This window comes from Poromitra crassiceps (assembly GCF_964638095.1).
Source record: "Poromitra crassiceps genome assembly, chromosome: 13".
NCBI classification, from domain to species: Eukaryota; Metazoa; Chordata; class Actinopteri; order Beryciformes; family Melamphaidae; genus Poromitra; species Poromitra crassiceps.
In genome coordinates, this window is record NC_139644.1 from 21,652,761 (window position 1) to 21,670,633 (window position 17,873).

The following is a 17,873-nucleotide window of genomic DNA, read 5'->3' on the forward strand; positions in this document are numbered from 1 at the left end:
ATAGATTTATGAAACCAGTAGCAAGGGCATCACTTTGTGTTGAAAAGTAGTGTGGACAGAAGGGCTCAGATGGGAAAAAAATCTTTTTTTAAACGGTCTTCAACATATCAAGGTCAAACAACATATCAAGGTCAAACAACACCGTGGGAGTTTGAGTTGAGGTCACCTAGAATGAGTCAACACTGTGAGGCGCGCGCGCCGTTTAACACATGTGCACAGTGTGACATGAAATTCACACCTCTGCTTGACTGTGCAGCAGAAGCAGAAGACACTCGACAGGCTTCATTCATTTCGGATGGGAGACTATAACATCCTCCTTCATATGCGATTTTAGGCAATGTCATGGGGGGAGCACAGAGTCGACAATACGAAAATAATTCAGCATAAAACGCACAACGTCGATCAGCCACAGCAGGAACACCACGTCAGTCGAACCATGCCACTATCACATCTACTGCAGAAAGCTCCAGTGCATGTCCGTCACTGCAACGACAATAACCAATATCACTGCTCTAAGATATTTATAGGACTATACTGTATATATTTATAGGAATATATACTGTATATATTTATAGGAATTTACCTTCCTCTTTTTGGACAATGTGCATTTGTTTCTTCTATTTCCATATATGTTTAGACATGTTTTCTTATTGTGCAAATAAACCATAATTCTCAAAGCGTTCTCATTTGTTAGTTAGCATTTAATGGTGCAAGCTATTTTTCATAGCATATATATATATATATATATATATATATATATATATATATATATATATATATATATATATTACAAATAATGCTTTTAAAAAGTGACAGGAATTGGCCATTTCAAAAAGTTGCTTGGAACATGTCCCCAGTGTCTCAGGGGAATAACAAATCCACAGTCTACCATTATATGCCACAGTGCACTACAGTAAGTCAATGCTCACCTGGCTGAGCTGGGTCTCAGAGTTCACAGAGATCTCACACACTTCACACTGGAAGTTCTTGCTGGGCACTCCCACGCTGCCCTTGCTGCCCAGTCGCTTGCTCTTGCAGGCTGCTCGCGCCGCCACCACCTTGCCCCTGCGCCGCGGCTGCACACTCTGACCCTCCAGCATCAGTTTGTGCTTTGTACCTGGCGGAGAGAGAGAGGCAGGTGAATGGCAGTTTGGTCATAGGTTGTGATTTTACCCCCCCCCCCCCCCCCCACACACCTTTTTTTAGCTGATGGTCTGATCCAGAGTGACTTACAATGAGTGCAATTCCTAGATCGCTAATTATGACAAGCACGTTTTAGTGCCTTTACAACATTCCTGTGACCTTAGAATGCTCATGTAGGAGCAAAGAGCTAGAAAAAAGAGACAGAGCTACAGGAGAGAGAGAGAGAGAGAGAGAGAGAGAGAGAGAGCCCCCCCGTGTGGCTGCTGTGTCTGATTTGAAGGGGAAGCACAAACTTCAGTGTCACAGCATCTTCTCACCGCTGTTGTGTGCTTCCAGCTGGTTGGTGGAGTTGACTGTGACTTTGCAGACGGGACAATGGAGGTGAGCCTTGCTCTTCTTGGGGTCCTTGTCTTCGTCCGTGCGGGGCTCGCCGTCTGTGCTGCAGGTGTCCGGCTGGCTGCCCGAATCGACGGTGGCGCCCGCGCACTCGGCAGCCTCTGCGCCCTCGGGGGCGCTGGTGTCCGAGGCGGTCTCCGAGAGCTGGGAGGAAGGGGAGACCTCGGGAGGGGACAGGGTGGCCAGCTCCACAGAGGACACCTGAGACACCGACACTGTTAGCATCTCCTCCAGCTTTACCTCCAGGTTGGCTGGTTCCAGATCAGACTGAAGACCTGTGAAAAGGCAGCAATATAAGAGGGAGATCAGCAAACCGTGCAGCAGCCAATAGAACCCTATAGATACAGTTATTAGCTTTCTCCATCCCAGTCAATAAACTCCAACAGAGCATGACGCTGTCTGACAGAACTGATCTTAGGCTGCTGGCGTATTGCATAAACAGCTGGGGGGGGGGGGGGGGGGGGTGGATCGCATTGCAAAGCTTAAGTAGTAAAATATCAAATCATATTTCGAAATGGAATCAACTTTTTGGGAGCAAATATAAAGTCAGCAGAATTTATCTCCAAATAACCATTCAGCGTTAAATATAATATTGGAATAGACGTTACAGTAAGGGGGCTTTTCAAGTGCCGGCTGGCTTTGTGGCATTTTCCGATAGAGTATCAGCCTTTGTTTCAAACCATGTGGAACGGACTAGATTAGTGCTTGTTTAAGGAGTAAATGCCATCAGCCCCCCCCCCGCCCTCCCCCCCACCAACCCTCTTCCCCCCAACCACCCCCCATCCTGCCCCCACCGCTCTCATTGGCTCTGGCTCCCGCTTTTCTTCAGCTCTCTATTCAAATATCAAGTGAAGGACCCAAGGCTCAGTCAATACAAACAAACCCATCGACTGCCGAGCATGGACGATAAGTCACTGAAGTTCCATTACGCACATCTCCCCCTCACCCCATCACACATGCATGCACACACACACACACACACACACACACCTCCCCCTCACCCCATCAGACATGCACACACACACACTCTCACACACACACACACACACTCTCACACACACCCACACCCACACACACCTCCCCCTGCCCAGGGGAGTCACACGCTTCACCCCAGAGCGCTGTGTGCTACGCTCACTGAATATCTCCATTTCATTTGCTGAGCTTGACACACACACAGACACACACACACACACAAACACACACGCGCGCGCACACACACAAACACACCGCCCCTTTTCACTGCAACTACGCGCCATTGATTTCCCCCTTTCATGTCGCAGAGTAAATTCATCACTGTAGATAAGGGTCTTCCTCTCTCGTTCCCGCTGCAGAAAGGGAACCTGTATAGGAGCAAGATTAGACAGTCCCCTCGCTGTAATGAGAGTGACCCCCGGGGGATTGGAGCTCCCCCGGCGGAGGGGGGTTGGTATGATCCTGAGCTCATGTGAAAGACGGGGCCACCTGAGAAGTCTCTAGAGGGGAGTGATATCGATCAATGGATTTAGGAGGCACCTTACCAAGCAAGACATGGAGGCTGGGAAGAATCAAAGTCCTCTGAAAGTCCAAGAGGTCTCGGATCATGAAGGACCCCATTCAGCAAAGAATCATTTCAGATATCCCCGCAGAGTTTCAGGTATCCCGGCTTTAAAGAAGCTCAACCCAAACCTGACCAGCAGAAAACATGACTATGTCTATTCATGGCTCTCGTATCAAAAGAGCTGCTGATTTGCGCAGACTGGGGTCAACTGTGTGACACAAATAAAGCCCCCCCTCCTTCCCGTCTCCCCTCACGGGTCCCCCCAGAAAACGCCTCCTGTCTGTCTGCTCGTCAACCATGGCGCTTGCCCTCTGACCGTCGACATGATGGCAGGACCTGCCAGCAAGATTGGCAAACTGTCAGACCAAAGGCCAGCAGCATATTGGCAGTGATGACAGAGGAACTCTGCAAATCGCATAGTAGCAAAATATGGATATTCAGATCAATGTCATGTAGTAGTAGGCAATCATCAGTTTTCTTTAACTTGAAGGGAATTTAATCCAAGTCTTAACAGTTCAATTAAAGTTGACAGGCATCTGAAGAGATCGCTTCTCAGTAGATTGATCCTGTGAGAACTGGAGCCACAGCCAAATACTGTACCACATGACTATGAAGATTGGACTCTTTAGCCTAAATGTACGATGCACACACTCGCATACGGATACTATGCACTAAGTTTTGACTGTAACCACTGAGCCAAGGCAGGCTGAGAACATAAACAGCTTCCCTGGGGGAGAGTTCTTGCTTTAAATCATCATTACTGTGATGGCAGACACAGTTCCCATGAAGAAGGTTTCAGCAGCAGAGTCAATCAATGCCTGGGGTGTGATGGATGCCTGTCACAGATGATGCGGGCCCTCTGTCTCTAGGTGCTAGCCTGCCGTTCTCACTCTCACACTCTCACTCACTCACGACTCACTCACTCACTCACTCACTCACTCACTCACGACTCACTCACTCACTCACTCACTCACTCACTCACTCACTCACCCTCCCTCCCTCCCTGGTCTGTTTCAAGTGTTCATTAGCTCTTTTCTAAGACTGAAAATGTTCCCTCTAATTGTCTCCGTCTTTCTGCACCAGTTGTTGTGCTAATGGTCTATCTGCAGAAACGATGGGAGAAGTTGAGAATGCTGACTGTAACGTGATAGAACTTATATGCAATACATACAAACAAAAACAAAATGATCCGTCATTATCAGGCAGTATAAGTTGGGTGTGTTGCAGTAGACTGGGCCAGAATTAATGCTGCAGTCGAAGGTGGGACACACTGTCTTGTTGAGGTATTAACGTACCAGAAGCTAAACTGCCATGTGGAACATTAGGTGTAGTATAGTGTCATTGGTCCTGCCAGATGCTCCATTACATTACATTACATTACGTCATTTGGCAGACGCTTTTATCCAAAGCGACTTACAATAACACATTTTCTGTCAGCAATAGAGCTCCAATATTAAATAAATGTATTTTAATCACATGAAACACATGAAATTAGCTACTAACTAGCTATGTCTCCCAAATCTGCTGCGATGGTTCAGTTTGGTACCAGTATATACAGGCCTAAATTCAAATGGCAAGAGTCCATTTCACTGAGTGCCACCGGCCCAAATATATCTGGAGAGCTCTTTGTAAGTGTGCTGTGAACTGTGATTTTCAACAGCACCCCTGCTGGTCAAAAGATCTTCCTGCAGCTATGAATGCAAGTGGCTTCCTGCGTCGAAACGTCCAGCCGGAGATATGCTGACGAAGATGAAGGGGCTGAACACGAGGAAGAAGAAGCAGTGTGTGCGTGTGCATGTGCGTGTGTGTGTGTGTGTGTGTGTGTGTGTGTATATGTGTGTGTGTGTGTGGAGGAATTCTGATAATCATCAGCCAGCCAGTCTCCTTCGAGGAGAAGCAGACAGGTACATTGTTGGCTCTTGATGGCAGACAATGTGGGCATTACCCTCAGACAGTTCCCCAGCAGCCTTCAGGCTCATGGCAGACATAACTCATTTCATAGTGTTCATTTGGAGTGCTATTCCATTACAGGTTGGCATTGTGGTGCGTGCCACCATGGCTCGCTCGGCTGCATTTCAATTTCACATGAGGCCAATCACACAATTGGGCTTATTAAAGAGCGTTCCTCCTCACAAAATTGCCTTGGAACTGTAAAATTATTCACAGCATAAAAAACTAGCTACGACTTATCTACTTTCTCTCTCCACTGACCTCCCTCCCATTATCCCTCGTTCCTCCCTCTCTCTCTCTCTTTCATTCATTTCATCTTATCTTTCATTTTCCACTCATCATCTCGCTTCGTGTCTGCTCCTGCTTCCCTTCTTCAGACCTCTCCTTGCAACGGCGGAATATTAAAATGAGATTTGATGACAGCGTTATCAGACTCCCAGTCTTTTGTCCACCCTCCTTTCTGAAGGAGACTCTCTTAGTGCTCAGGGCAAAAATGTGTGCCTCTGTGGACTGTTTGCGTGCGTGTGTGTTTGCGTCTACGTGCGCGCGCGCGCCTGTATGAGGGGGATAAAAAGTACAGACTCTCCCTCCTTCCCCAATACCTTCATATCTCTTCTCTGATATTCCCTCTAGCATCCAAGCACATTTTGAAATGCAGCTCAGATAGCGATCTTCTCTGGGGGCACGAGAAGTGGAGAGGAGGGTGAAGTACCAAAGTAGAAGAGAGCGAGAGGAGGAGAACCGCTCCACCAGCCTGGCTGCCACCCCCGTTGGTTTGGATGGATAAATGAAAAGCCCGGGCCAAGACAAGTGTAACATGAGGAGGTAATGGGTTCACTCTACAGCCAAAACGCTATCACAGCAATTCTCTTCAAGCTAAAGTTGTAGCCTTGCTAAAGTTGTAGCTCCTTGTGAAGGAAGACGAGTGCCTTTGATTTCTTTCAACTTTATTTTCTACCCCTCAAATAAAAAAAACCTCGAATAACAACTCTTTGCTCCCTCTCGACACAGGTAGAGCTTTGTGTCATCCTTTCACAAATATGCCAATGCTTGTTGTACAGCGGACCTGTCCAACCAAGATAGCGAGACAGGTCAGAGTGAGAGGGAGCGGAGGAGAGCCAGGCGGGGCCAAATGAAAAAGCAAAAAAAGGGGGAGAAACGAGCCTGCCGAGACGCCAATCGATCTGAGCCGGTCCCTTTATTAACACAACATCCCTCGCTCCCACATATCCCACAATCCCACCGCTTCCCAGACCTCCATCCATCACCGGGCGCGGGCAGAGAGGCCCGGCTCAGAGGGGGGCGAGCCGAGGAGCACGGGCTGAAAATGGATAAGCTTTCAATGCACAGGAGCGTAGAGGGGATGGGGTACAGAAGATGTAATCACAGCCTATAACGTAATGGGATGGAGGGAGAGAGATAAGGGAGGTAGAGAAGACGTACGGTACAGTGTGGAGGAGGAGGATGGGACTATACAGGAGAGAAATGGCAAGAGCCGCCCGATGGATGTGAGAAAGGCCTGGTTGTAAGGGGGACTGATGGAGGATTGTAAAGATGAAAGACGGGTGAGCAAAGTGAAATGGAGTGGAAGAAGAGAATTAGAGGATATGAGGAACCAAACGGCGGTAGAGCGATCATCAAGAAGGAGAGGGGGGGTGGAGAACGATCACGACGACGAGTGTTTCCTTTTCGACTTACTTGTTCCCTCCATCAAGCTCGTGTCCATGAGTGCGGGGATGGCAACCTCGGAGGCGGCCATCTTGCTCCTGTCGCGCTCCCGGTCTCTCTCCCGGTCGCGGTCCCGCTCCCGTCCCGCGGACGAGGCGTCCCCGGCTCGCCGCTGCCTGTTCTTCTGGGCCTCCATGGCTTTGAGTTTGCGGGCGTGCTTGTGTCCCTTATAGTGGGCCTCCGCCTGGTTCTGCGGGGGAGCAGAGAGAGGGGGGCGGGAGGTTAACGTTAGCCTTAACGCATTATCTGCTCTGAAGACCCCAACACACGTGGAATAAATGTTAAAATGTGCGCCTGCATTTTTGCTCTCTCTCTCTCTCGCGGGCACACACAGGCTGCAAGGAGGAGAGTCTGTTTCTGCCTGATAACAGCACCGGCACATTGGGAGGCCAAAGGTATAATTGCATGTGTAATATGCAACAAGAGAGAGGATCCCATCTCCACAACTATCCTATTAACAGTAATGTGCACTGTGAGCCTCAGCCCGCTGCAAACCCAACACACATGTGGCAACACATACTAATAACACACGTTTTAGCCCTCCATTATATGACACATGGACACACACGGCACATTATGGACACGAGTCAGAACCAAATGACATTCGGACCATTCGGACTGAATTTGGATCGCAGCGTTCTCGCCCTGTGCGGATCACAATTTACCTTCACATTCCCATCATTCTCACGGCCCTGTTCAATCCACCAGCAAAGCCCCGCGGTGTCAGAACAAGTGTGAATACATAAGAACAGCGAGGAAATCAATACAGAGATCACTCATTAAAACCTGAAACAACCTCTGAGGATCAGCTCTCCTGAGCCGCTGCCAGCGATGGAGGTTTGCCTTGACAGATGTGACCGCTTTGGATGGAAAAAGAGCACACCTCGATTTTGAACACGCTAGGAAAGCGTCATACAAGCCTACCGATACAATATAGCGCTGTAAGTAATGATTACTTTTATTTATCCATTCATCTAGTGTTTTTTTCTTGATTCCTCTAAAAATATAAAAAATGTGTCAAATGGCCATCACAAGTACTGTAACCAGAGCCTAAAGTAGGCTCAAAATGGATTCCTTAGTCTGACCAAAACCCCAGATTAATAATTGTATGAGAGAAAAGCAGCTACTCATAATATTTGTAAAACAAAATTACTTGAAACATGATTAATATGATTAATCGGTTATCAAAATTATAATAAATTCTTATTATAGGATACATTTTCTGTCAATCAACTAATGGATTAGGCCTAATCGACTATTGTTTCAGCAGCACTATTAGCCTCCAATTTATACACGCTTTAAATCACGGCTAACTGAAGAGTTTGGTTGTAAAATTAGATCTAATTAAAACTATTTCTGGTATTTTATATGGGATAGCAGTTATCGATACAAAGCAATGACTATTTTCCTAAATGGATGTACTATGGAATAAACAGGCTTATCTAGGGCCAGGCGGGGTGAGGCGCAGTCATTCAGCCATGGCAGCAATCCCTCATCCTAGTCCTCCTCATACAGTTAATACTGCTTAAACAAATAAGCCCTGCACAGCCTCCAGCCCTCAACAACACGAGGAGGGATCTGCTTTGAGCGCTTCATAAGTGAGAAATAAATACATGAGAAATGACTAACAGACTCACAAGCACAGAGAGACCTTTCCATTAGAGTGAAACATGTGCAGCTGCTGGCTCTTTCAATGTGGATTTCCCTGCTTACCTGAGCATCAACAATACATTAAGCGCAGTGTGTTAGTATGATGTGTGTGCACCACATTAGTATATAGATACAGTACAAGATCACACACATGCACGCACACGCGCGCACAAACACACACACACACACACACACACACACACACACACACACACACACACACACACACACAAACAAACAAACAAACACACACACACACACACACACACACACACACCATCACCACCACCACTACCATCAGCGGTGAACCTCTCACTGCTCCCCATATTATTAAAACAGATAAAGGTCTAGGTCAGGGGGGTGTCAAACATACGGCCTGGGGACCAGAACCGGCCCGCCAGAGGGTCCAATCCGGCCCACAAGAAGACTGCAAAGTGTGAAAATTGCAAAGTCCTTCAATCCAATGTGATGCACTTGTGAATGCTAAGGGGTACCAGGTTTCAGGAGCAAGTTAAAATATTAAATAGCCTATTCATGTTTTCTGTATTCATCACTAAATGGTAAACTATTTTCAGTACCCTTGAATATAGAGAATTGCACAGTTGGCGTCAATTGTAATGTACAGTTACAGACAGTAGATTTTATCATCGGACCATCAGATTTGATGAAAACGGGTTCTTGAAATGTACCTGTAGGCTAATCATTTACACATACAAAACGTGAACATTTTGAGGTATTGTTAGGTTACCGGTATTAAGCATTGATTTTCTTCGTCTGGTCCACTTGAGAGCAAACTGGGTCGCATGTGGCCCGTGAACTAAAATGAGTTTGACACCGCTGGTCTGGGTAAACACCGGCAGTGTTGGGTAAGCAGTCGGGCGCGCAGGCTTCACATTAGCGAACGTAATGGCGTGAAATAGTGCAGGCCTATAAATAACGTGGCTGTCAAAGCATCTGTAAACACAACGTGAATACCTCAGCACATCGCCTGACTGATCTGCCGTGAAAAGGCTCGGGAGATTAGCGTGACGCAACCATTTTAGTCGGCTCCCTCTCCGCCGCGCACGCAGCCCCTCTCTCCGTCCAATTGAATCTAGGCGGAGACGGAGGGACAAGGTGTGAAATCAGCTGTGGTTTTCACAGCAGCCAGGCCTGCCGGCATGACTTGAGGGAAATACAGGGCTCCGAACGGGAATCATGATTTGACCACTGATTAAATAATTATACTCACTGATACAGCTGGTATTTATGATATATTACATGCACATGTTTGAAAGATCCCCTCCTGATGTTTTAAGATCCTATATAAAATACTCTACTTTGAATAATAATTTGTGTCTGATTATGTTTTTCAAAAGTGAAAAAAGGAGCTTACTGGTTACTTTTTTACGAGAAATTTAATCCAGAAGTGTTGGTACGTAAATGTATGTATATAAACATATATACATACATACATATATATATATATATATATATATATACATATATATATATATATACATATACATACATACACATACATACATACATCCTATGTTCATATATGTATATGTGTATGTGTGTATATATGCATATATGTGTATGGGTGTGTATAACATATATATATATATATCAGTGTTTAGACTTGCACTATGCATTCCCCTTGCCCTGGTCCCCCCCCTCCCTTATATTTCTATGACCTGGTAGTCTATTTTTGTTTTCTACATTTTTGCGTCACTGCTGCGTCAGACTTACCTTCCGTATGCCACGTCATCTTACCTGTTTGCCACGTATGCCCCTTTATTTATAGGAGCGGCAGCCAACGCCCAGCTGCCATAGCCTGATGAAGACCCAGTGAGGTTGAAACGCGTTGCGTTTTCCTGCCCGTGTCTCTTATTTTGTATGAAGTTGTACATTGTATGTAAACCTGAGGTTACCTGTGTACCAACACTTCTGGATTAAATTTCTCGTAAAAAAGTAACCAGTAAGCTCCTTTTTTCACTTTTGTATTCTACTTGACTTTGAGCTTGCTTGCTGCCACTTTCTCTACTCCTGATTATGTTTTTCACCATTAAAAAAAAAGTTCAATCAGTTAAAATCTACTCCCTTTCCCTCATTAAAAATTCCAGAATCTATAAATATACAAATATATTTCATTAAATGTTTTCCTGCTTGGACACAAGATGTTTCCTACTTCACTGTATTCTCAGTGTGCACTGGAGACTTCAGGTTTCCACATCACTAAGTTGAATATTGGACAGAGATTGGCTCCCAAATGGTTTGTGATGTCACAAATCATGTTAGCTGTAGCCCCACCCCCACCCCCATTGAATTGGATTTTCAATGAGGAGCACAAGACTTTCCACTTTCAGCTGCAGACGAGTGTGAAAACAGCCTTCTCCTGTCAAACGTTGCACATACATCATTCTGCACAGTGAAGCTCTAACATTCACCGAGAACAAGAAGAAAAACACATTTTTGACTGAAGGAGGACTTTAAAACACAGCTTGTTATCAAAAGCACTCTTGTCTTTATGCTATTTTTCTCTGCAGCATGCAATCGCTGTGCTATAAATCCATGCAGCCCAATTACTTTGTATTGCACATTTCAAAGTAGTCTCTGTATCATGGTGAACAAGAGGAGAAACATACACACTTGCCAATGAAATTTTTTAGCAGGTGCTGGAGTGGAGCAGCTTAAAAGGAACCAGGACAAAGGAGAAGACGGCACACTGCTGCCAGCTCCCAAATAGTCATTTTACAATGTTTCAGCCTCACTCTCTCTGAAACGGGAGGAATGTAAACTGAAATGCCTCGTAATGTAAAAGACTATTCCAGCTTTATCCAGAGCCAACAAGGTGGTATATCCCAAAAAAGTCAATAAATTGACACTATATTGTTAGTGATATAGCCTATACCATGCTATATAATAATTACATTATTAGCAAACAGGAATTAAGTAATATGACTTATATCAACATCTATCGGCAACCAGTAGGAATTGCAACAACATTGCACTGCACTGCAATCCCCCCAACCGCCTACATAGACGAAGAATCGCAGACTCGCACGCGCGCGCACGCACACACACACACACACACACGCACACACGCACACACACACACACACACACACACACACACACACACACACACACACACGTCCCCTTGAGCTATGGCCTGTTAACGGGCACAAACAATAATGTCACATTTTCACAATAGAGATGAGTAAGCTAGCTCGTTCGAGCAGATCCAGCAGAAAGTGTTTGAAAATGCAAACACTCATAGCTCTGCCCTCCATCACTGTCTGAGCAGGTGGATTGTGAGTGTGTTGAAATTACAATGGGTGGGCAGTTTTGTCTGAAAACACAGGCCAGTTGAGTGAGTTTTTCGAAAGCCAGTAAGGACTGTTTTAGCTACTGTCTATGGCAGGGGTTCCCAAACGTTTCCATGCCTAAATAGCATTAGCCTTTCGCTGCGGCCCCCTATTGCAAGAAGACAGAAACCCATTGACAATACTATTGAAAATATCAAAAATCACATCCATACTAGAGATCTAACGGTATGAAAATTTCACATCACGATTATCGTGACCAAAATGATCACGGTTATCGTATTATCACGATATTCGTAAACAATTGCTGAAAATGTTAAAAAAGTACAGAGACTCACTGAAATCATTTTACGACGTTTTATATTGAAAACTCAGACCAAAAAAAGGATTGATACACTCACTGAAATAATTTCTCCAAGGCTGCACGTTTGCATCTGGGAGACGGTTACCACGGTTTTAACGATAATGAAAATTTGAAACGGTACGGTTATCGTAAGGAATTTTATCCCGGTTATCATTAAAACAGGTTATTGTTACATCCCTAATCCATACAACCCCACAATATATTTCCTTACTTTTATTAATGTAATAAACTAATAATTACATTTGTATTTCAAATCTTTATTAATTTCTTCATATTCAATATTTCTGTATTCTGCTATAAACATTGTTCCAGACAATGACAATGAATGTGATGATGTTTTGACTGGCAGGCAATTAGACAGATGGGCATGGCAAATCATGTTTTTTTATATGGAAGGAAAGGATTCGATTACATTTGTTAATACTACACTAAATATAATTATAAAATATAATAACAAAATATATTATATTCTTTATTTATTATACTGTAGTATTAATACAATTATAACTGAATCATTTCCTTCCCAATAAAGATGTTTTTAAGCATTTCCATTAATTTGCTGAGGCCCCCCTACTGCCCCCTGACTTTGAAAATCACTGGTCTATGGGGCAGCAAAAAACCCGACTTGTTTCCCTTTGAGCATTATGCATGAGATGATATCTGAGTCAACTAAAGCATGGTCCATGGGTGGGTCAATGCAGAGTCCATGGGTGTGTCAAAGCAGGGTCCATGGGTGTGTCAAAGCAGGGTCCATGGGTGGGTCAATGCAGAGTCCATGGGTGTGTCAAAGCAGGGTCCATGGGTGTGTCAAAGCAGGGTCCATGGGTGTGTCAAAGCAGGGTCCATGGGTGTGTCAAAGCAGGGTCCATGGGTGTGTCAAAGCAGGGTCCATGGGTGTGTCAAAGCAGGGTCCATGGGTGTGTCAAAGCAGGGTCCATGGGTGGGTCAATGCAGGGTCCATGGGTTAGGGAAGCATTCCGGGCCCTCGGAGAGACAGATAATGGGATTTTCTCTAGTGTGTGAAGAGCACGTCTGTGTCTGCTCTCTCCCCCTCCGCTCACCGTCTCCTGTGTCTATGCCCCACTTTGAAGATGGAGCCCAAAACGAGTGTGTGTGTGTGTGTGTGTGTGTGTGTGTGTGTGTGTGTGTGTGTGTGTGTGTGTTGGAGGTAGAGATGGGAGAAATGGAAGGGAAGCAGCTTCCTGCTGCGGCGGCTGATTGTTTCTGCTCTTTGCTGATAAACACAGCAGTTCTCCCTGCTGTCTAATCCCTCACACCAAAACAACACACACACACACACACACGGACGCACGCACCCACGCACGCACGCACGCACACGCGCGCACGCGCACTCACGCACACACACACACACACACACACACACACACACACACACACACACAAACACACACTTACTTAAGGGAAAACCAAAATAACTTTTATGTGCAATTAAAATAGATAAATAAATGTCTACCTTTTGATTTTGATTTGAGGAAAAATTGCAAAAGGAGACATGCTTGCAGTCTCTGTTTTGCACACACACACAAACACACAGACACACAGACACACACCCACACCCACACAGACACACAATGACTCAGCGGGGAAGATAAGAGAACAGAACAGGTAATTTTGGAACGGCCATATTTTTCAAAAACCAACAAAGAGATGTTCTCTGAAGCGACAGTAGACTCACTCTGGTTTACATTTCTTTTAAATGCTGTAAATGACACAGTCTGGAATGCAGTCTTCTCTCATCATGTCCCTTATTGTCTCTCACAAACACACAACACAACACAACACAACACAACACAACACAACACAACACAGAGCCATTATATATTGATCATACATATTGATCACAGCGTTTCTTACCGTTGAGTTAAAGCGTAGGTGGCAAATGTTACAAGAGATAATCTGTTTCTTCTTGAGAGGCTGAGGGACACCGAATGTGTGGTTGATCACTGCCTTCTGTACTGGGTCCATCTGAGAAGATACAGAGAACACACAACACAAGAGATATTAAAACACATGAAGGCAGGATGGTGTAATGGTTAGTGAGGTGAGCTCATTATCACCTTTAGAGGGCCCAGGCTAAATCCCCACTGTGGCCATACCTGTTCAAGCATCTTCTAAGATACTTCAAGGAAAAACGGCTATTGGCAGTTTATATTGCATGTCAGAGGAGCGTTGGTGATGAATTTCTCTTATTCTCATGGATAACTGGTCAAACATAGCCAGCATGATGTCTTGTCCAGATATTTCCAGCACAGATACAATGGAGTTTAATAGGGGAACATTTTTAAGCTCTAAGTAAACCCCACGTTTCAGAATCAAAGAGCAAGGGCTTCTATCTCCATTCATCTAGACACTCACACAGGGGGAAACTCATCTAGACACTCACACAGGGGGAAATTCAGCGTAGAAGAGGCAGACAGACCATTTCTCCTCATTAGACCAGAACGCAAAGCAGCAACAAGACATGTTGGTTTTTGCGTCCATGGCTGCATGGGTGGAGGGTCTACTATTTGTTACAGTTGAGCAGGTTTGTGGCAGAAGAAGCTCAACTTCTCCCTTCAAGAGGTCTGTGATCGTCGGGTCTGACAGAGACATCACGTGTACCAACTGGCACGGCCTAACCTGGCACATGGCCATACGCTTGTTAAGGTCTTGTTCAGGTTAAGCTTGTTTGTTTACATGAACCTCTGATACACTGTAATTGAGTTTTGCCATGAATGAAGCAGTTAAGTGAATATCCTGTGCACCTGTACTGACCTCAAGAAGATAGAATGGTCTGCCAGCTAAAAAGGATGAAAAATACAGGGTAAAGCATTGATGATCTCAGAAGTCATACCGGCAGTAATACTGTAGTAAATACTGCTCCCTGTCCATGTTTTTGTTGACAGGCTCTGTGTTGGATAAGTACGTTTAGCCATAGCACAACTGCATAACCCAGTGCTTACATGCCTAGCGAGGGCTAATATTCTCATGTAGTTAGAGTCTATTTTGATTCCAGGGACGTGCCTGTATAAGAGATTAATGGGGAAGCGGGAGTGAGAGACTTTGGATAGACTATATGACAAATATGTTTTTAAGCGTCTCTGCGGAGACCGCGGAGAGTCCCGGGACGGCGTACTATAAACAGCCGAGGGAGAAGGCTGAGCTTCATTAGAAGAGCCAGCATTCCACGATGACAGCTGACTTCACTGGGACTGCAGCAGCACCCTTCAGCATCGCTCTCGCTCTGACAGTCACCTTGGATCTGTCCCCGGGCTGGCGGCGGGCCCGGGCCCCGAGGCCCGATCTGTTCCTCCTCTGCTCACATGGGAGCCGGGCCCGGGGGAGAGAGAGCGCTGCTCCCCACAACAACCACAGCAGGTCAGCCCGGACACGCTCAGTGTAACCGGAGCTGTCGTGGCACCGGCACCGGCACCGGCAGCCCCGACATCAAGGTGTGTTGGTGCATCTGCAGGCAGGGCGGCCGGGCCGGCGCTGCCTTATTGTCTTACAGAGACACAAGCCCGGACAACGCACACACAGCCCCTATCCCCCCCCCCCACCCCCACCCTTTCCCGTCAAAGAGCTGCCGCCACCTGCGCCAGAGCGGACTCTTGTGTAGTCCGGATTCCTCCAGACCAGGTGTGAGAGGGAATATAAACACACCTGCCACTCAATCCCGCCACGCTGGAGGTATACCTCTCCCTCAGGGGCATCTTTGTCTGCGCTGCTTTATTTTGCCCTCTTCTCTACACCACTCCAAACTACCTCGGGGAGCGACTGACTTTTCCCTCCACAAGCCAAAGCCCTGGCCATGAAAACCTACTCCCACTCGTCCTACCCTCTGTCCACCTTAGCAGGGCAGGCTGCACACAACTATTTGTTTTAGGAAGCGAAGAATGTGTCCATTGTCTGTCCGCAGCCATCCTGAACCCACCGCTATAAATGCAGCTATTGTCCCGGTCCTCCCCCACCGTCCTGCTGCAGACAGAACTGAGCCAGCGCCGGGCGGCTGAGCCCATGATGGAGTTTCAGGGTAGGTAGAGAGAGAGAGAGAGGGGGGGGGGAGGAGAGGAGAGAGAGAGATAGGGGAGGGTAAGGAGAGAGAGAGAGGGGGGGGAGGAGAGGAGAGAGAGAGATAGGGGAGGGTAAGGAGAGAGAGAGGGGTGGGGAGGAGAGGAGAGATAGAGATAGGGGAGGGTAAGGCAGCAGTGATACTGGAGGCTATTTAGTTTTGGAGACAGGTGCATTCATCTTCCCCCCTGCACACGTCCAGGACAACGTGAGCCTTATCAGACCGAGGAGAGGAGAACCTGAGGCTCTCTGTTGAATGGCCCTTGTGATGAATGCCACAGCTGCACCGTCACACTGCGTGTTACGTGGGGCTAATCATCTCCTCGCGGGACTGAAGCGACACTGATTTGATGTTATTTCCGCGCTTATCATAATTCCTGCGTTCTAGCACAGCGCTATATTCTATTTATATTCTATTGAACAATAGCTGAGTGATTAGCATGGTAACTCCGTAAATATAATTTCCTCTGTACTTGCTTCCTGCATCCATTCTTTCTGCCGCTTCCTCCTGCAACGTTGCAACTAATGAGGGCATTTTTGTTAGCAGGTTTCTTTCCGGGGGGAAAGTATATACAGAAATGATCATAATCGAGATCTGAAAATAGATGGTGAATGTCGAGTGTTTTCTCGATTATCAAGGCTGGATATTGTTTATCATATACACACATATGAAATATTTGGGTTGCTGCTAATTATATAAAGGCCTGAGAACAGCTGTGAGCCACAGACCTCGGTCGGAGTGGTCATTAAAAGGAAAGATTAGTTAATTAATTTTCCCATGGAAACGTGGAGTGAGTAAAACACACACACACACACAAAACACTGCCACAGACTTGCCCTAAACTACCAGCAGCACAAGACTGCCAGAGGCCTGGCTGCTCTCCATCCTGGCTTAGCGGCTTGGCATGCTGGATTTTCCATGGGGCAGTATGGTCGACTCCTGGACCGAAGGCGGTGGGTGGCAGCCTCAGGGAACAAATAGCACCTTTCAGACATGTTGGAGGACCCCCCTCTTTCCCCCCGCCCCCGCCTCCGCCCCCACACACACACCCACATCATACAGCACACATGTATGTGTCATCCACCCCCACACACGTGCCCTCCGCTGTAAGAACCAGCTGCCCAGATGTCTGTGTGGCCCTACCTCTCTCTCTCTTTTTCCGCTTGGTTTGAATAGGTGTAAAGTGCATGCTGGAGAGAAAGCCATGGCTTACGTTTCATTTACAGACCACTGAACTCGAGATGGTTTCACAGAGAGCAAAGAAAGAAATGAACACGCACGCACACGCACACACACACACACACACTCAGACACACTGAAAAAGTAGGATCAAAGAAATCAGAAGCACCGACTCTCTCTCTCCCTCTCTCTCACACACACGCACGCACACACACACACCCACACCCACACACGCGTGCGCGCAGACACACATGCTCACACACACACACACACACACACACACACACACACACACACACAAGACCGCACACACACACACACACACACACACACACACACACATACACAACAATGGGTATACTGCCGGTAAGTAAAGGATCAAAGACCCAAACTTTTTAATTCCAGACAGCGAGGCGAGGTAGCAGAGCCAAGCTGCTTGAAAACTGCCCAGTTTATTGCTGACTTCTGAAATAAAGTCAAGTTACTCCAAAATAGTCACTGGAGGCTCATCTGTAGAAAGGCTGATACTGGAGTGACAACAGC

At 46.3% G+C, this 17,873-nt stretch overlaps 1 protein-coding gene across 1 annotated transcript in view; it reads right to left on the reverse strand.

Moving 5' to 3' along the window:
- znf385c (zinc finger protein 385C) overlaps positions 1-17,873 on the reverse strand; it is a gene marked incomplete at both ends in the record, with an annotated part of 101,700 nt that overhangs the window by 2,062 nt on the left and 81,765 nt on the right. Inside the window, 4 exon segments of the mRNA XM_083648749.1 lie at positions 913-1,117; positions 1,461-1,814; positions 6,725-6,944; positions 13,955-14,065. Coding sequence (XP_083504875.1) covers positions 913-1,117; positions 1,461-1,814; positions 6,725-6,944; positions 13,955-14,065 — 890 coding nt within the window.